Here is an 18,768-nt window from a genome sequence, read left to right on the forward strand (position 1 = left end):
TTCAGCCATAACTAAATTATTTTTTTTTTTTTTTTTTTTTCCCCTTTTTTTCTTTTTTTCCCAATGTCTTATAAAGCTAACCGTTGTGTCCAATTTGATTTTAAGGCATTTTTATGAACGCGGTATGCCTTGTAGGACCAGCAGCTGCTTGCTATATGTCCCATTCATTACAATGGGGAAATACCGCAGCTAGCTAGCTACACTGTCGCCATAACTAAATTATATTTACAGTTTGAATTTCGTCACGCCACTTATATAACATCATTCCCCAATGTCTTATAAAGCTAACCGTTGTGTCCGATTTGATTTTAAGGCATTTTTATGAACGCGAGGCGTCTTTGTAGGACCAGCAGCTGCTTGCAATATGTCCCATTCATTACAATGGGGAAATACCGCAGCTAGCTAGCTACACTTTCGCCATAACTAAATTATATTTACAGTTTGAATTTCGTCACGCCACTTATTAAACATCATTCCCCAATGTCTTATAAAGCTAACCGTTGTGTCAGATTTGATTTTAAGGCATTTTTATGAACGCGAGGCGTCTTTGTAGGACCAGCAGCTGCTTGCTATATGTCCCATTCATTACAATGGGGAAATACCGTAGCAGCTAGCCACCGTCGCCATAACTAAATTATATTTACAGTTTGAATTTCGTCACGCCACTTATATTACATCATTCCCCAATGTCTTATAAAGCTAACCCGTTGTCCGATTGATTTTAAGGCATTTTTATGAACGCATACGCGTCTTTGTAGGACGAGCAGCTATATGTCCCATTCATTACAATGGGGAAATATCGCAGCTTGCGCCTTACTGCATAACTAAAGTATATTTACAGCTTGAATTTCGTCACGGCATGAATATTACAGGTTCCTCAAGGTCTTACAAAGCTTAGTTAACACTTGTCCGATTTCGGATATCAATTGAATGTATTTTTGTGAATGTCAGAGTTAGGAGGAGGCTAGCTAGCTCTCATTGATGGACTCCATCTCACCGCGGCTCTATCAATGAGACTCGCGGACAAGAGGCGTTTATTTCCCCGATTGTTTGTTTAAATAACTCAACACACATACCCATTATAAGATTTACTGGAACCTGCGGGGCGCGGTAAAAGATTGCGGGCGTAATAAGCTTCGCTGACACGCGGTCAGGGTGCGGTGTGGTAGCAACCCAGGCAGCACCAACACCGGCACTAAACTCCGACATACAGTCGGAGAAAATTTGCACAATTGCCATCCTTTTTCGTAAAGCGGCCCATATTTGAGCTTTATATGGTTGATTTCTCGCATAAAAAAGTTTCAGAAGTGAATTTTGTAATGGAATAGCAGAGATCTGCGTGACCTAGCTAGATTCAGAAGACTACCTGATCTCAGGTCAGTTGTGTAGCCTATGTAAATATTGGGGCGTGACTGTATTGGGGCGGATATAAGGTTCCGGATTTTGAGATGCTTGCGTAAGCAACTCAGCTTTGTTGGGATTCGCCCGTTTTCAGCGGCAGTTTCAAAATATGAGATTTTCATAGTAAAGAGGTGTCAGTGGGACTTTGAGCTTCTATGTATGTCCTATTTACCCACCGAACTGTCGTTATTCAACTATGACAGGGTAAAATCGGTTTTACATTCTATCACCCCTTTAAAGGGAAAAATCCCATGAATTTGAAAGTACATTTGAGAAGCGCGCACAAGGAGGATAACCTAGCTTACCTTAACAGGGTAAAGGAGAACGCAAAGGCCCCTTTCAACGTAACAGAAGCTAACCCCGGTACAGGGCATGGATGTATGGCTACAGGACCAGGCAGCATGACGGAGACAACAGCAGGACAGAGAACAGTACAGGCGTGCTTTCACCGGCGACCCGATAGCTGCTGGTTAGTAAATACGCAGGAACACCAAAAGCGGGAGAAAGCGTGGGTTAATATATGTGTGTTGATACTGGGATGTCTACAAAACAGTTGATTGACTTCAAAACGTTCGCCACTTTACTCGAACCAAAGTTCAAAACACCTGTTCATGTATGTCTTCTTTAGTCTATTGGCTATTTAAGTTTTTTCCTGGCACACGTCACTTACACATTTTGCACTTACTGTGGCGTCTTGTGTAGACTGTTTACATATTTGTGCTCATCAGATGTACATTTTATGTACTAGTGTTATTGTTGAATACATTGTGAATACATATTTCTAAAATTGTATGATTTTTTGTTGAGTTATTATTACACAATACTTTTTCTGACCTTTTTGAATCTTGAATTTGTCAGGACAAATAACCCATATTACAAAAAATAGACTAAAACTAACACTAAAACTAAGCATTTTCAAAAAATAAAAACTAAACTAGCAAACCCGCTTTAAAAACTAATTAAAACTAAACTGGATTTGAAAACGAAAAGTCAAAACGAAATAAAAATAAAAACTAATGAGAAATGCAAAACTATAATGACCTTGGTCATACAGCCATTCGGCAAATGGGTACGACTGTTTTGTGACTACATCAAACAGATACAAAAGACATGTTATGTTGAGTTAATTCAGCTTTCAATGTGTGTCTTTTCACCGGCCTTCACTGAATGTCAATATTCTTTGAGTCACTACGGTTAATGGAAGTGAAAAAAGGCCGGCGTCAGGTTTGTTTTTCCCTGTAGAAACCTTATTCAGCTAATACCCTCTAGGTGATTGTAAATCTGAGCACAAGTCTAAGCGGTCTCCGGTGCACCCTGCAGAAGAAGCTATTAGAGTGCGAAGTCGAAGTTGTGATAAAAACGTCCGATTCACCAACCCAGGCCACGTTAAGGGGTGAAAATGGGTTTTGAAAGCAGGCGTGTTGCAGTAGACACACAGTGAATCTCAGGTCAGCCAAAGGTTGGGCGAAGTCAGCATTTTTCTCGTGAGCTTGAAAAAGGGCATGTCAGCCAAAGACAGGGAGGTGCAAGTGAGACCTACTGCAGCAGAAAAAGACATAATGGTAGACAGACACAGAGAGCAGGAGAAAGAACACATCTATCTGCGTCTCCTGTGATGCATCACCTCTCTATCCTTCCAAGGAAAGAAATGGCCACAGTGGCTGACGAATCGCCCCGCTCGCAGGAGAAGAACAGAGCAGAGTTATCCACAAGGGACTGAAAAAGGGAAAATTATTATTTCTTATCTAAGTGGTTCTGGTTCGAGTTACAACTAAATCTTGTCTGAGATGGAACCAATATTAAACACAGAAGCTACACTGTGACTGAACCTCTTCAAAGTTATAGACTTCTTGATGTGGTTACACCGAGTCATCCTGACCCTTCTTTATCACACAATCAAAATTAGGCTAAACTAAATAGCAGAAAATGTGTCAAGATGTTCCAGGGAGGACGATATTGTTTAGGTAAAATCTGAACATTTGTATAAAGTAGAGATGGCCCGATACCATTTTTTGCTTCCCGATACCGATTCCGATACCTGAACTTGCGTATCGGCCGATACCGAGTACCGATCCAATACCAGTCTGTCATATATTTTATTATGTTTTAACAATTGTATACTACTATCCCTGTATGGATGTGATATTATTTCTATCTTTGTTGTCGGTCTGACTCAGGTTAAACTCTTTGTGAAACATGAACAAACACAAACAATGAACGCCACAGAACTTTCTTTTATTCTCCAGTTTGACAGTCAGTTATACCGGAAAAAGAACATAAATAAACTACTTCAACGTAGATTTTCTTTAGGGCTTTATTACGTGGTATCAGATCGGTGCATAAACTCCAGTACTTCCCGATACCAATACTAGCGTTTTAGGCAGTATCGGAGCCGGTATCGGAACATCTCTAGTATAAAGTACCACAAAATGAATAATCTAGTTGGCAACCTTGCCAGAAATGACAAGCGCTTTCTTGAGAGTTAGGTGACAAGATCTATGCTACTCTCATATGGGCTGAAATATGTGCCACCAGAAATTGAATTTGAATCATTTATATTTGAATTTGAATTGCTAAACTTGAATAATTGCATTGAAAAACTGAATTTGAATCACATAATTTGAAATTGTATTGTTTAATTTGAATCATTGCATTGAAAGACTGAATCTGAATAGTATAATTTGAAGTTGAATTTATTCGTTTGTAGCTGAATTCCAATACAATTTGATCTTCACTGAAACTTCAACTCTCTATATATCCTCACATTTAGTTCTCACTATTCAGATTCAGATCAGCAAATTCAATTTCAAGTTACTGAGACAGACATCCGGGTACTTGGAGGATGAAGGAGGAAGGCAATCGGCAGAGATTGATAGGTAGAGTTCAGTGGCGCAGATACACAGGACTCCTCTTCGGCCAGCACATACGTTTTGGAGCACAGCCTCGCCTTGACCCAGAGACTCATAGATAATATAATCTACCTGTTCACAATGTTCAAAATGTAATGCCTGGTGTTAGTAGGCCTAGGTTTATTAGTCACATTCTTCCACTTAAGTAAACTTAAAATGAACTATCGCTACTTAGGCTACCTTAGCTTAGCCTACTGCATGCAAAGTAGTGTGACTATCCATATTTGAAAATACATGTTAATTAATTTAAACATTTGAATTGCATTGGTTTACTTTGTACATCAGCAAGCCTGCAATACAATGTGATGTAAGAGTCAGTCCCCTGAGTTTATACAAGATGTTTCCACATTAAAACGCAAAATAGTAAATTATTATTTGAGTCTATTTTTAATCAACTCTAATATCTGATTGTTTGTCTCCTTCCTTAGAGCGTTTATATACATATTAAAGTTAGTTTTGTTTGTGATTTAAAAGTGTAGCTTTATCATCATGTGCAGTAACAAACAAAACAAAGAGACTAATTCATGTGTTTATAAAAAGAATATTTATTATAATCAGTTCACAGATCTGAGTCCAAACAGAAACTTCACCCTTCTGAACTAAGAGGTTCTGCTTCAAAGTGAAGTTTAAACAGACTGAAATGTCCAGGCTCACTGCTCCACTATTCATTCATTTAGTTCTGCATGTACAGTGCCTTGCGAAAGTATTCGGCCCCCTTGAACGTTTCGACCTTTTGCCACATTTCAGGCCTCAAACATAAAGATATAAAACTGTAATTTTTTGTGAAGAATCAACAACAAGTGGGTCCCAATTATGAAGTGGAACGAAATTCATTGGCTATTTCAAACTTTTTTAACAAATAAAAAACTTAAAAAGTGGGCGTGCAAAATTATTCAGCCCCTTTACTTTCAGTGCAGCAAACTCTCTCCAGAAGTTCAGTGAGGATCTCTGAATGATCCAATGTTGACCTAAATGACTAATGATGATAAATAGAATCCAGCTGTGTGTAATCAAGTCTCCGTATAAATGCACCTGCTCTGTGATAGTCTCAGAGGTCCGTGCGTAAAGCGCGAGAGCATCATGAAGAACAAGGAACACACCAGGCAGGTCCGAGATACTGTTGTGGAGAAGTTTAAAGCCGAATTGGATACAAAAAGATTTCCCAAGCTTTAAACATCCCAAGGAGCACTGTGCAAGCGATAATATTGAAATGGAAGGAGTATCAGACCACTACAAATCTACGAAGCCGGCCGTCCCTCTAAACTTTCAGCTCATACAATGAGAAGACTGATCAGAGATGCAGCCAAGAGGCCCATGATCACTCTGGATGAACTGCAGAGATCTACAGCTGAGGTGGGAGACTCTGTCCATAGGACAACAATCAGTCGTTATACTGCACAAATCTGGCCTTTATGGAAGAGTGGCAAGAAGAAAGCCATTTCTTAAAGATATCCATAAAAATTTCGTTTAAAGTTTGCCAAAAGCCACCTGGGAGACACACCAAACATGTGGAAGAAGGTGCTGTGGTCAGATGAAACCAAAATCAAACTTTTTGGCAACAATGCAAAACGTTATGTTTGGCGTAAAAGCAACACAGCTCATCACCCTGAACACACCATCCCCACTGTCAAACATGGTGGTGGCAGCATCATGGTTTGGGCCTGCTTTTCTTCAGCAGGGAACGGGAAGATGGTTAAAATTGATGGGAAGATGGATGGAGCCAAATACAGGACCATTCTGGAAGAAAACCTGATGGAGTCTGCAAAAGACCTGAGACTGGGACGGAAGATTTGTCTTCCAACAAGACAATGATCCAAAAACATAAAGCAAAATCTACAATGGAATGGTTCACAAATAAACATATCCAGGTGTTAGAATGGCCAAGTCAAAGTCCAGACCTGAATCCAATCGAGAATCTGTGGAAAGAACTGAAAACTGCTGTTCACAAACGCTCTCCATCCAACCTCACTGAGCTCGAGCTGTTTTGCAAGGAGGAATGGGCAAAAATGTCAGTCTCGATGTGCAAAACTGATAGAGACATACCCCAAGCGACTTACAGCTGTAATCGCAGCAAAGGGTGGCGCTACAAAGTACTTAACAAAGGGGCTGAATAATTTTGCACGCCCAATATTTTAGTTTTTTATTTGTTTAAAAGGTTTGAAATATCCAATAAATTTTGTTCCACTTCATGATTGTGTCCCACTTGTTGTTGATTCTTCACAAAAAATTACAGTTTTATATCTTTATGTTTGAGGCCTGAAATGTGGCAAAAGGTCGAAAAGTTCAAGGGGGCCGAATACTTTCGCAAGGCACTGTAGTTATTTATTTAACGAGACTTAAAATCATGTTTCGTCGTCCACAGTCCGAGTCCCGCCAGACTCCCTTGTCGGTAACCTGTGATTTAAACTTCAGCAAGCTGTGACAGTCCGCTCCACTGAGTCCTGGTTCTAGTTCTCCCAGGCTTCCCTTCCCTCCAGCCGTCCCAGCAGTACGGCCCGGGCCTCCAGCAGCGTGGTGTCGGTTTTGGCTTCCAGGAAGCGGGCAGTGATCTCCAGATCCTGCAGCCGCAAACGGACTCTGCTGCCCCGCTTTAGCTTCTCTCCGTCTGCCGGCCGCCGGCAAACGCAGTGGAACTTCCAGCCGAAATCTACATACAGGTCGTCCTGGACTATGTGGAAGATCCTGCCGATCACCACTCTGTCTTTGGCCGGTCCGATCTGGATCAGCGGGGACCGGCACAGCAGCGAGGCAAAGCAGTATTCCTGCCCGGGGAAAGAGACGCTGCCGCCGGCCACGGAACTCTCCACCTCCCGCTGCCGCCGGAGCTCAGATTGCAGGTCCAAGGCGGCATATATATCATAAAACACATTCTCACCTGTGAACTGTTATCCCTTGCTGTTTTTTTTTGTCATTTCTTTCGTTCCAACATCCAAAAACAGTTTGGCATCTTTAGTGCTAATCCTGCGCCACTGAACTCTACCTATTGATCTGCGCTCGATTGCTCTTCCTTCATCCTCCAAGTATCCGGATGTCTGTCTAAGTAACTTGAAATTGTATTTGCTGATCTGAATCTGAATAGTGAGAACTGAATGTGAGGATATATAGAGAGTTGAATTTTCAGTGAAGATCAAATTTTATTAGACTTCAGTTACAAACGAATAAATTCAATTTCAAATTATACTATTCAGATTCAGTTTTTCAATGGAATGATTCAAGTTTAGCAATTCAAATTCAAATATAAATGATTCAAATTCAGTTTCTGGTGGCACATATTTCAGCCCATACTCTCATACATGTCCATTTAATATGAAGCTACAGCCAGCAGCCAGCTAGTTGATCGTAGCATAAAGATGGGAAACAGCTAGCCTTTTAATACCCAGGACTATTTCCTGGCCCGGAGCAGTGGATCCCGGTGTCGCCACTGTTTGCCTGGCAACCTCACGGTAACAACAAGACTCCAGGTGACAATAACCCCCATAGAACCACAACACTTAGATTTTTGTACAGATCAAACAACGAGATATAATGTGTTAATTGTTAAGTTGTAGGTGGATTTTTTTACCCTGTTTCCCATGTTTCTAGTCTTTATGCTAGGCTAAGCAAAATGTTGAACTATTTCTTTAACATAAAGAAACTGTTATTTTTTTTAAAATACTTATTTTTTATTTATCAACCAAACGTTTACCCCAAAGAGAGAAGCCATTACTTGAAATTCTTTGGAAGTAGAAGAATGAAGAAAATGGAGGGAAGAAAGGCAGCAGTAACCAGGCACACAGCCAGACAGGCAAGACAGAGAACAGCTCATGCACTCTGGTACCGCTAAATGATTTCTTCATTGTGTATGGTGTTTGTTAAACTTGTATAAACACTGCAAGGATAGCTGTCCAACATCTGCAGTAGTAAGGCTGTGATGATGCAACACAGCCGAGCAGCAAACCGTAATCTCTTCCCAGAGACAATACGCAGAAAGACGTGACCTTGCTTGTCCTCATGACTCCAAATCCACACACACACACACACACACACACACACACACACACACACACACACACACACACACACACACACACACACACACACACACACACACACACACACACAAAAATCTCCCAGAACTTGCTCCATTACCTGCACTCCTCCCCCTTCTCTTTCCATCCTTTCTGCCATCCGTCTGTCCCTGTCCACTAAAGCCCTCAGCAGTCGGCACCAAGTAGTTCATCCTTATACTCGCCATGCATCCATTACTTCTTACGTTCCATTCTTCCTCTCACCTTGGACTGACAGGAAACTTTGACCTGTTTTGCTTTATTATACAGTATATATCTTAAGGACCTTCATCATGGCCTTACAGCTTGACTAGTAAAAAATTTACACCAGCTGATAAACAGAATTATTTGCAGCTTGAACTGGTTCTTAAACATAAGTCAGATGGCCATATCACAATTTAGGTTTGGCCTGCAATGTGAAGGAAGGGTTTTTCTCTGTAGCAATTTACATTGACAGGAAGTTGCATTCATACAGCAGGTGGTGAAGAAAGAAAGAAAGAAAGAAAAGAAAGAAAGAAAGAAAGAAAGAAAGAAAGAAAGAAAGAAAAGAAAGAAAGAAAGAAAGCAAAAAAGCAAAGAAAGAAAGAATCCTGTATATGTTCATATTTGATCACAGATTGAGCCTTTAATTACACTGTTCTTGCTTCTCATGTATTCACAAGTTCAACAGACGTGACAAAAAAGCTTTCACTACTCCTCTGGGCTTTACATACATGCACCGTGAAGGCTCAAGGTTGATATACTGAATAGAAATGCATGTGTGAATGCAAACACCCACATGTCACATGTCACATATACACACACACGTATATGTATATATACACATATGTATATATATGTATATATGTGTGTATGTATATATATATATATACACACACACACACACACACACACACATACATATATATATATTATTATGTGTGTATATGAACTGTTATTACCTCACTGATCAGCACCCTAGAAGTCACAATATACGTCCTTATGCTGTGCTTTCCACCCACACACACACCCACCCACACCAACCTAAAGGCGCATTCTTCCCATGACACCCTTGAAGATGATGTTTCCATTTTGACATTTCTGCATCAGTCAGTGGTGTAGCATCAGTGATGTCACCCATTGGTTTGTGGATGGCCGTTTTGAAGCCGAGAGTTTGCATTTTGGCCGTCAACATTTTGGGTATTTTGGAGCCAGAAGTGACCATATTTGGACAAGAGGACTGGCTAGGAAGGATTTAAGCGGCGTTTTGTCGATGGCTAATCGGAGACCTCCGGGCACTGACGCTGTTCATCTGCAAGTACGGCAGTACACAGAGCTGGTTGAAAATCTAAATTTAATGTACATAGTGGCAAGGCTAGCAATGCTAGGCTTTTATCCTGATTGGCAGGTCGGTGTCTAGCCACGTCCTAAAGCATCTCCCGTTTTATCGTCTACTTTAAAACAGACTTCTTTTTGGAGCCAGTAGAGTCGCCCCTTCCTGAAAATTAGCAGGTTGAAGGTACTTCTACGTTGGCTTCGCTTTTCAGACCCGGAAGTTGTTGCTTGGATGTAACGCTTCCTTTCACTGCTTGTACCACTGGCAGCCTAGTGGTGGCCAGAGGGAAAAACTAATTCATTGTTCTGCTTTAAACCTGCACTTGGCAAGACTTTCATGTAAATGTGCAGCCATTTCTGTCAGCCTATAATACAAAGCAGGAACACATCTCATTCCATATCACTCCACAGTGATCTCAATTCCTAGAATGCCTTTTAAGAGCCTGTAGAAAAATGGGCATTCATTTGATGCAGTAAGATGCAGGTTACATGTTGGTGGACCATCACAAGAGGAAGACTGAAGGGAAGGAGATGTGAAAAAAAGATGTGTAAAAGATTTGAAAGCAAGCGGTCTAGTGTCTCTCCCTTTCCTTCCTAAAAATAACTTTGTTGGAATAAAAGAATATTATTTGGCAAAGGCGCTGCTTGTCTTAGCTTTCTAAAGCCCCTCCAGAGAAGAGCAAATCACACTTTCATCTCAGCATCTGAATTGACAAGATGTCAGCGGAGACAGTGCGCTGCAGCCAGACCATTATTCCACCTGACTACCGGTCCTCAGATACAAGAAAACCCAACAAATGACACCCACACATCACTACAACACAAGCCATGGAGCGGAGTAAGAAAACAATGACACACATGGGTGATAATTGGAAAAAGGTGCTGTCTTGTTGTATAGCATGCATGTCAGGACAAGCCAGCAATCATCTTCACCATCTAATTTCAGACTTAAGTCTTGAGACCAAACAGACAAATAGGCTTAACCTGGACAATGGCTCGGTCTTTTTGATACAATTAGTGAAGCACAAGACTGCAACTGACCCCGACTAAGTGCAGAGACCCCTGCGCTGCAGTCAATGCCATCATGTACAACCAATAAGTCAGCAAGATGTGCGTGTGTGTGTGTGTGTGTGTGTGTGTGTGTGTGTGTGTGTGTGTGTGTGTGTGTGTGTGTGGTGTGTGTAGGTTGAAACCACAGCACAAGGACATATATTGTGACTTCTAGGGTGCTGATCAGTGAGGTAATAACAGTTCATATTATTATGATATATATATTTTATCAATCCACTCCAGCAATGATTATTATTATTATATCCTATAATCGATTTGTATTTTATAAAAATGTTTCATAGGGCGCAGAGTAAAGTTAACTTTTTGTTTATAATCTTTCTGAAACCGGCTTTAAATAGGATTGTTGAAGTTGTATTTATTTGTTTCCCCCTAGAGAAACAAAACAAACAAAAAGTCAATTGAGGCTTAGCGGAATGGTGTAAAAGGCTCCACAGATACGTGTTTGTAGTGACACAGGAAGAGTAAGACACAACATGAGCGAAAGGTCTAGGCCTGAGAAATGAAGTGCCTTTATAAGTTCATCTGAATTGTATTAAATGTGTTTCTCACACTCCGTGTAACCTCCCTCCTCCTCCCTCCTCCTCCTCCTCCTCCTTCTCCTTCTCCTCCTGCCACATGTCTGGGACAGCAAATCCAACGGTTTAACTGTCAAAGAGTTTCCTGAACAATCAGCGAACCTCAGTCGTGGTGAAAATGGCACAAACAAGTAAAACGGAAAAAAAAAAAAAAAATAAAGAACTTACCTCCTCCACTGTGAGGGGCATGCATATCCTGTACTCCTTCAGCAACATCTTCCTCCCCCTCTGCGCGTCTCTCGTAGGCTTAATATTCACAATGTGTCAAACCAGCCGAGTCAAATGTTCCCTCCGCCACCCGTGTGTAAGATCTGGATACTGTGTCAGCGCATGTGTGAGGATGGTTAGCCCGGGTTATGAAATACACCCGAGTTACGGCTGAGTACTTTCATCAGAACCGACGGACACTCTCTCCGTGAACGTAGGGGCAGAAATGAGCTCGGTTCCGTTCAGGATCGTCCCTTCCTATCACGCTGATGAGTCAAGCTAGGAGCAAACAGTGCCGAACAAGACCGGAAACCGTAGGATTTTTGGGCTTCAAAATAAGAGTAGGCTATTACAATTTGTCACGTTCGACGGCAGATGTCACTGTCGTCTGTTGTTTTTGTAGCCTACGTTAGAGTCCGAAAAGCTTACTATGTCAGTTGATTTTGGTAATTCAAGTTTGTAAGGGAGCCCTGTGTCAAAATCTCGTTTTAGTAGCTTTATTATTTTTGGTTTATATTGTGCTCGTGATGTAGGCTATGTTTCTTAATTTAATTGTGTTTAATCAAATTAAAAATAAGTATTCAAGCACAGGAGTACTGCTGGCACTGCACTCTCTTGGAATTCTAGGAATAATCTAGGCAACAGGCCAAACACTCTTTACAGGGTACCACAGTCCCCCACTTGTCTTGTTATTAAGACTGAATAACAGACATTTGACATGGTGAATTATATTTAATTTATTTGCTATAATTGAATAGCTCTATGAATTTCACATCAACTTCTAAACGGCATCTTCTGATGCATGAATAAAACTATAAATACTAAATATAAACTATAACAGCATACAGTTCATTGCATTGCATCAGAGGTTTTCTGAAGTTCAAAATGTGAGTAATTTGACATGCGGCTCAGCACTGTGTGAAGTGTTTCTAGTCATAAAATCAGAAATAAATAATGAATGAATTGATTGATTAATTAAAATAAATTGTGAAAGTGTATGAGGGCTTAGTAGGCCTACATTACGATGTGAGTGAATGAATGCCATTCAAATGCTCACTTAGGCTCATAAGTTGTTTCAGCACTTTTTTGCATTGATACCATTTGTTTTACAGATGTGGTGCACAAATATAACCATTTACATCTATCTATCTATCTATCTATCTATCTATCTATCTATCTATCTATCTATCTATTTATTTATCTATCTACCTACCTACCTACCTACCTACCTACCTACCTACCTACCTCTCCATCCATCCGTCCAGGCATCATTTTATCCATCTATCCTGTCATTCTAAGACGAATATTTTGAAAATATTTAACCGGATGTGACATTGCCTTATGTCGGGTAGCTAGCTACACACGGGTCGGTTCTGTATATTGCTACAAATAAATGTCCGATTTGCTGATAAAGTAATAATGTACTTTTCAAAGCGGAGTTCCGTGAAACCGCTGTCCTTTATAGATTCACATTTTAAGGTTGTCTTCAAAGTCAAAAGAACGAAACAAGTCCTTAGTCGGATGGAAACGAGGCACTCTGCCTTATCCGCTCCTTGCTACCAGCCTACTTGTAAAAGCAGCTTGCAGACGCATCGGAAAATGTAAGCGGTTAACAGCAGCCCCAGCCCCCCTCCCGTTCCTTCCTCTGCTCGGCCCGCTGAAATTCGACGCGGTAACGTTACTTGCTGGAAACATCGGTCGACCCAACCACAGCTCAGAAAAATACATCAGTTTACTGCTGCACACTCCCCCTACATCTGTGTCACCCCTCTTTCTTTCCGTCTCACATATTACATACGTAACCTACAGTTGTTGTCAGGGCGCTGCCTGTGAAAGTAAAGAGGAATACTTTCTGACAGCCATTAGCAGCCCTAAGAACAGGCTGTATCAGGGTGTTCGCATGGGCTAGATCTTTATGATGCATACAGTAGGCTATAGTTAGTCCTCCCCAAGTTTTGGGACAATGCAGCATCCCATGTGTTGTTGTTTTTATGGCCAAACTGAAATGTTTCTAACCAAGTCAGTCTCAATGCTGTTGACGATAAAAAAAAAAGTTAAAACCATGCTTATATTTTGAAAACAATGTACTTTTGGTTTTATGCAGCCTGCAGCTAAATCTAATAAAAATAACTACACTAATTAGCATTTGTCTGGCTCACACCATCTCTAGCTTCTAAAGAATCATCAGGTCATATCTGTCATTTAGCATACTGGAGAAGACTCATTGTCCCCACAGGAAAGGTAACTGTTGTCTCTGCTTTTTGGGGAGCCACTCCCTGCTGGGCCAGACTTGATTAGAACAAAGGAAATGCATATCTCTGTAAACTCGAATAGAATCGGCACTACCATGATAAACAACCTTTGTCTGGGAAATGGAGATGTGTCCTTATCCTGAGAGATTTTTTATTCAAGGAAACCCACAATTCCACAGGAATATAATTCGGAAACAGAGGTGATTTCAGGACTGCAAGCCTGTGACCCCACAAGGGAAGCAGGTTCTGCAGTCCGCTGCTGGCAGTATTTCATGTTTTATGTTTGATTGTTTTTGTCATGTTGTTTTCATCGTGTTGTTCATTAAACCTTTGCTTAATCTTTCAATTGGACCAAGCCTCTCCTTCCTCCTCAGAAATCAAACGATCACGTCTTTTAGAATTTCTTAACAATGCCCCACCTGCTGTTCTTTTTCTACAGTTTGGGATTTCACCTGATAAAGAAGGGCTCAAGTCAGTGACACTGATATATACTGCCCAGTCCTAAAAAGATACTTGCCTGCTATAGGCCAAATAGCTATACGTAAAAGCACATTTAGTAGCAAGTGTAGCCTAAGCCTATTTCTGTGATGACATCACTTGTATCACTCTCATTTCTTGTGACTCATGCTAGAGAGAAACATGTAAACAATTTTACTTTTTCACTCTTAATTAAGGGAGAAGTTGTAATGTTGGCTTTATTGACACCTGTGAGTTATTTGGGTCTACACTCAGCAAAATTCATGGTCATAATTCTGCATTGAAGATGTTGACAAACAGTATTTTGCAATTCAGTGTTTCCCCCAGAAATATATTCAGGCAGGGTGGCAAACCTTGAAACAGCATTTGAATAAACTCTCCACTTAAGCCCACTTAATGTGTGAGCAGCTCCTTAAAGTAGGGTCGCCAACATATTTCACTGAGACTCTGGGATATATTACCACCTCTTCATGTCCAAATCATTTGAGTAATTAAATGAATAGATGCCACAGAAATAAATCTCTACAGATTTGACTAGTTTGTGTTTGTAATACTAGAAGTGAACCACAAGACTGAACGACAAGTTTGATTACATGCATAATCTGCCTTATAAGTGTATGGTTTATAAAGGAAGAGACAAGTTAAAACAAAGAGACAGTAAGCTACATCTGCATGAAAATGAAGTTGTATAAGTGACATCAACTTATTACCAATATCTAACCATTGAAAAAAAACTAACCAAAGTAGAAGTAAAGATTTCTACTTCAGCAGACCATTACATTAAAGGCAGTGGTGGATCTTCTCTTTATTTCTGTTTTATACAATTTCAAACATATGTTTTTATTTCTATTCATAAAACAATTGCCAATCCAGCCCACATACTTCTCCTGCCTGTCCTCCTCCTCCTCCTCTTCATCCTTTTTCTCCTCCTCATCACCACCATGACTGGAGTCACCCTGTGTCTCAGCATCACCTCCACTATGGACATAACTAATAACAATAGTAATAACAAAAAACTTTATTGATTATAATATTAAACTTCAATACTTTGCATAGGCTGTATTTCTATATAAAGACAATGAATTAAATGATAGGCCTATATCAATGAGTTTAGTAAGTCATTCTTATAGTAATAAATGCCTTAACTATTCCCTCTTATACACGCTTTGACCTAATGCACACATATTATTGCCAAGCATGCCGATAGTGCACCTGTCACGTGGGTCCTGGTCCTGTCCTGGTCTTGCCTCATCAGTGCTCTTGCTAACAGTGGTATTAACCTTGGCCTTTCCACTACAGAAAAGGTCGGTTCATTTTCTGGCATTTTGCCACGTCTTGTTCTAACTATTTTTTTCTTTATTTTTAACCTCAATTTCTCAGCGCCGCCCATTTATTTTTCATCTTCACCACTTTTTTTTCTTTCTTTTCGACATTTTTGTTTTTTTCTGTGATCACAACTTTGTGGAAATAAGTTTTCAGGCTGAGGGCCAGGCCAGTCCGCCCCTGGTTGATTAGAAAGGAGATTATATCCTGATGTATTCTGAGCTGCTGTGTTGCGTCATTAATACCAAACAATCTATAAGGTCTGAAATAGCCAAATGGATAATTTTTTAGCAGAGGAGCACTGCATTTATGTGAGCTGTGTTGGGAATTATGATCTGTCTGGATCAACTGAGGTAAAAAATAGTAAACTAAGGCTTAATCAGAATCTCAAACATATGTAGCCTATAGCCTATAAATGGCACTGGCACTGCAAAGCCTGTCATTTTGATCAATGATATTGGCAATAATGATGATCATGATGGTGATTTGAGGCTCCAATTAGTCCCCTTCAGCTGTGCTCTTTCTTCCTGATATTTTTATGCAATTAGAAAAGTGTGCTCAAAGCACTGAGGATATGTGTATGCCTCTGCAATCAGAGTTCTTGTTCCATATTGGATCTTCCTCTCAGTGGATCCGAGTCATGTTCCGTTTATTAGGCCTCCAAGGTCTATGCTGAGCCTGTACTGGGATCAAATTGATTTTAGCTCAGGTCTTAGGGGCTTCCACTGCCACGCACAGGAAAATCACTGACCCACATTAGCCTTATTTATGGGGGCATTGGAGCCTTTCAAAGCCGTGAATTGCAGGACAGGAATTCACAATGCAGACATTAAAGGGACACCTACTGGTGGACTGGGGTCACTGCACTTTGTGTCCATTCATATGATCATGTCCATTTACAAAGTTCTTCATTCACCCAGAATATTTGATTTAGAGGTGCAGGACAGGTATTGTCATCATCCTCCTTCAACATCTTCACTATCAGCATTGCCAACACAACTTGTTTACCAACCGTTTAATTAATTATATTAAGGTTTAAAGCAGCGGACTACTGTTTACACAAGATACACAAGATAAACTTGATACCGTAATCTGGCAGTATATTTGGAATAGTAAACAACCTAGGCTAAAATACTCTACCTTGCAACGTACCACGAACATGGGAGGACTGGCCCTCCCCAACCTTAAAGTGTACCATAGAGCCTTTCAGCTACGGGTATGGATGGACCCTTCGTCTACAGTCCCAGAGAGAGAAATTGAGCAAAACCTCACTGGAAGTCTAAGACTGCAAGACTTTGCCTTTGCAGGTGTGAGTCCAAAAAAGTGTATGCTAGCCTATATGGCCCCTTTATGGCCCTATTATCACCAACACATTGACCAACTTTAAACAGGTGGAGGAGCAACTACGCTACACCAATACGTGGCAGAACAGTCTTGAGGCACCCAATCATTAAATGGCTTGTTGATTTTCCTGTGAGAAGATTAGTGTCCGGGATTTATGCTAAATTGATGCAAGTATCCGTAGGAGAACTCCCAATAGTAAAGAAATGGGAGCGAGAGCTGAGCCCGGAGGGGAACGTAATTAATTGGGAGACAGTTTGGGATAACATTTCCCACTGTTCCAAGAACCCAAATCACCAGTATATCCGCTTCAACATAGGCCATAGGACATACTGGACACCTCAGAAGAGTTACGTCTCTAAAGCCATTCCTACTCCCTATTGCATGTTCTGTCAACCTGAACAAACTGGAACTTTCCTGCACATGGTCTGGGAGTGTGAACAGGTGCATGTGTTTTGGAATAAAACAACATCAATAATATCTGATGTGATAGGATGTCAAATTCCTACTGACCCGATTGTTTGGTTACTTAATGACGACTCTAAATTACATCTGCTTGGGAGACAGAAGAAAGTTTGGTTAGCCAGCTCAACCGCAACCAAAGAACCCACTCACTTTCTATAAAACAGTGGTTGGCATATTTTCTGGACATAGTTATGCGTGAGCTCTCTACAGCAAGGATTAACAAAGCCAAATCATCTACTATAGACCTATGGAAAGGTGCAGCAGCACAAGGATCAGTCCTAATGACCTCAGCATCACAATAAGTAGAGGAGGGAAACTAGGCAAGGTGTGATTCCTGTTTTTTTTTTTGTTTATTTGTTTGTTTGTTGTTTTTTCCTTCTTTTCCTTGAGACCGCGGAGGGTGGGGGTGGGAGAGAGTGGTTGTTCTTGTTCAATTGTGTTTGTCTGTTCTGTTGTTTAAAATGAAAAAAAGATAGACAAGATAAGGTATTTTGGTATGAAAACCCCCATTTTTAATTTAAACAAGTATTCTGTATAAATAATTTAAATGCAAATTACTTGCACCCATTTTGGAGATATTCCTCCTTCAGGAATGAGGGGTGCATTAATCACATTACTTACAAAACCAGGAAAGCCAAACACAAAATGTGAAAATATGCACCAATTAGTCTTTTCAATTCAAATACAAAGATACTTTGCAAAGTTCTTGTAAGAAGATTAGAGACCCTGCTCCCTCATGTGGTGGGAGAGGATCAAAATGGTTTTATTCAAGGTAGACAGGGCTTTCACAATGTCCGAAGAGTGCTTAATATTTTATATATATCTGATCCGATCTAGCATCTACCCTGTTATTGTGTGTTCAATGTGCGATACCTTGCTATTTTTGTTCTCTCAACTGCCCAAGACAAATTTCTCCTATACGAGACAATAGGCTTATCTTATCTTATCTTATCTTATCTTACATTTATTTATTTCAGGGGACTCTTATTTTATAATGCTACATTTATTTGAAGGGTCTTTTATTTATATTTATATATTATAGGGTGCGCCGGTGTCTTCCCACCATAAAGACATGCATGCTAGGCAACTAGGACTACAGTTGAAAATTAGCTGACTGGCTAACACTGGCGCATTTACAGAAATGTTCATTAATGTGCATTGTCCTAATCAAATAAATAAATGTTGTATTTCATAAGTCCACATATATTTATTTCAGGTGACTTTTATTTCATAATTCAACATTTATTTATTTCACTCTCTTTTTATTTCTATTTCTTATATCCAAATGAAGGGGGGCATGGGTATCTCACAGACCAATGCAGCAAGTTGGCAAGGCTGAGCTCCCTGCATCCCTCCGTCTCTCCCCACCGCTAAGACAACATATTTC

General features: G+C 40.4%; 1 protein-coding gene and 1 pseudogene across 2 annotated transcripts in view; both read right to left on the reverse strand.

The window, feature by feature from the left end:
* Window positions 1–11,801, reverse strand: part of LOC120557739 (cytoplasmic phosphatidylinositol transfer protein 1-like) — a 96,288-nt gene extending 84,487 nt beyond the window's left edge. The window contains exon 1 of one of the 2 annotated variants that reach the window (XM_039798328.1): window positions 11,485–11,801. In XM_039798328.1, coding sequence (XP_039654262.1) covers window positions 11,485–11,532 — 48 coding nt within the window. In that variant the 5' untranslated portion in view covers window positions 11,533–11,801. The remainder of the gene's footprint in view (window positions 1–11,484) is intronic. The other variant, XM_039798336.1, reaches the window with a different exon arrangement.
* Window positions 6,755–9,530, reverse strand: LOC120559867 (annotated as a pseudogene).
* Window positions 11,802–18,768: the final 6,967 nt, after the last annotated feature.

The sequence above is a fragment of the Perca fluviatilis genome, chromosome 1, assembly GCF_010015445.1.
Source record: "Perca fluviatilis chromosome 1, GENO_Pfluv_1.0, whole genome shotgun sequence".
In the NCBI taxonomy this organism is placed as follows: Eukaryota; Metazoa; Chordata; class Actinopteri; order Perciformes; family Percidae; genus Perca; species Perca fluviatilis.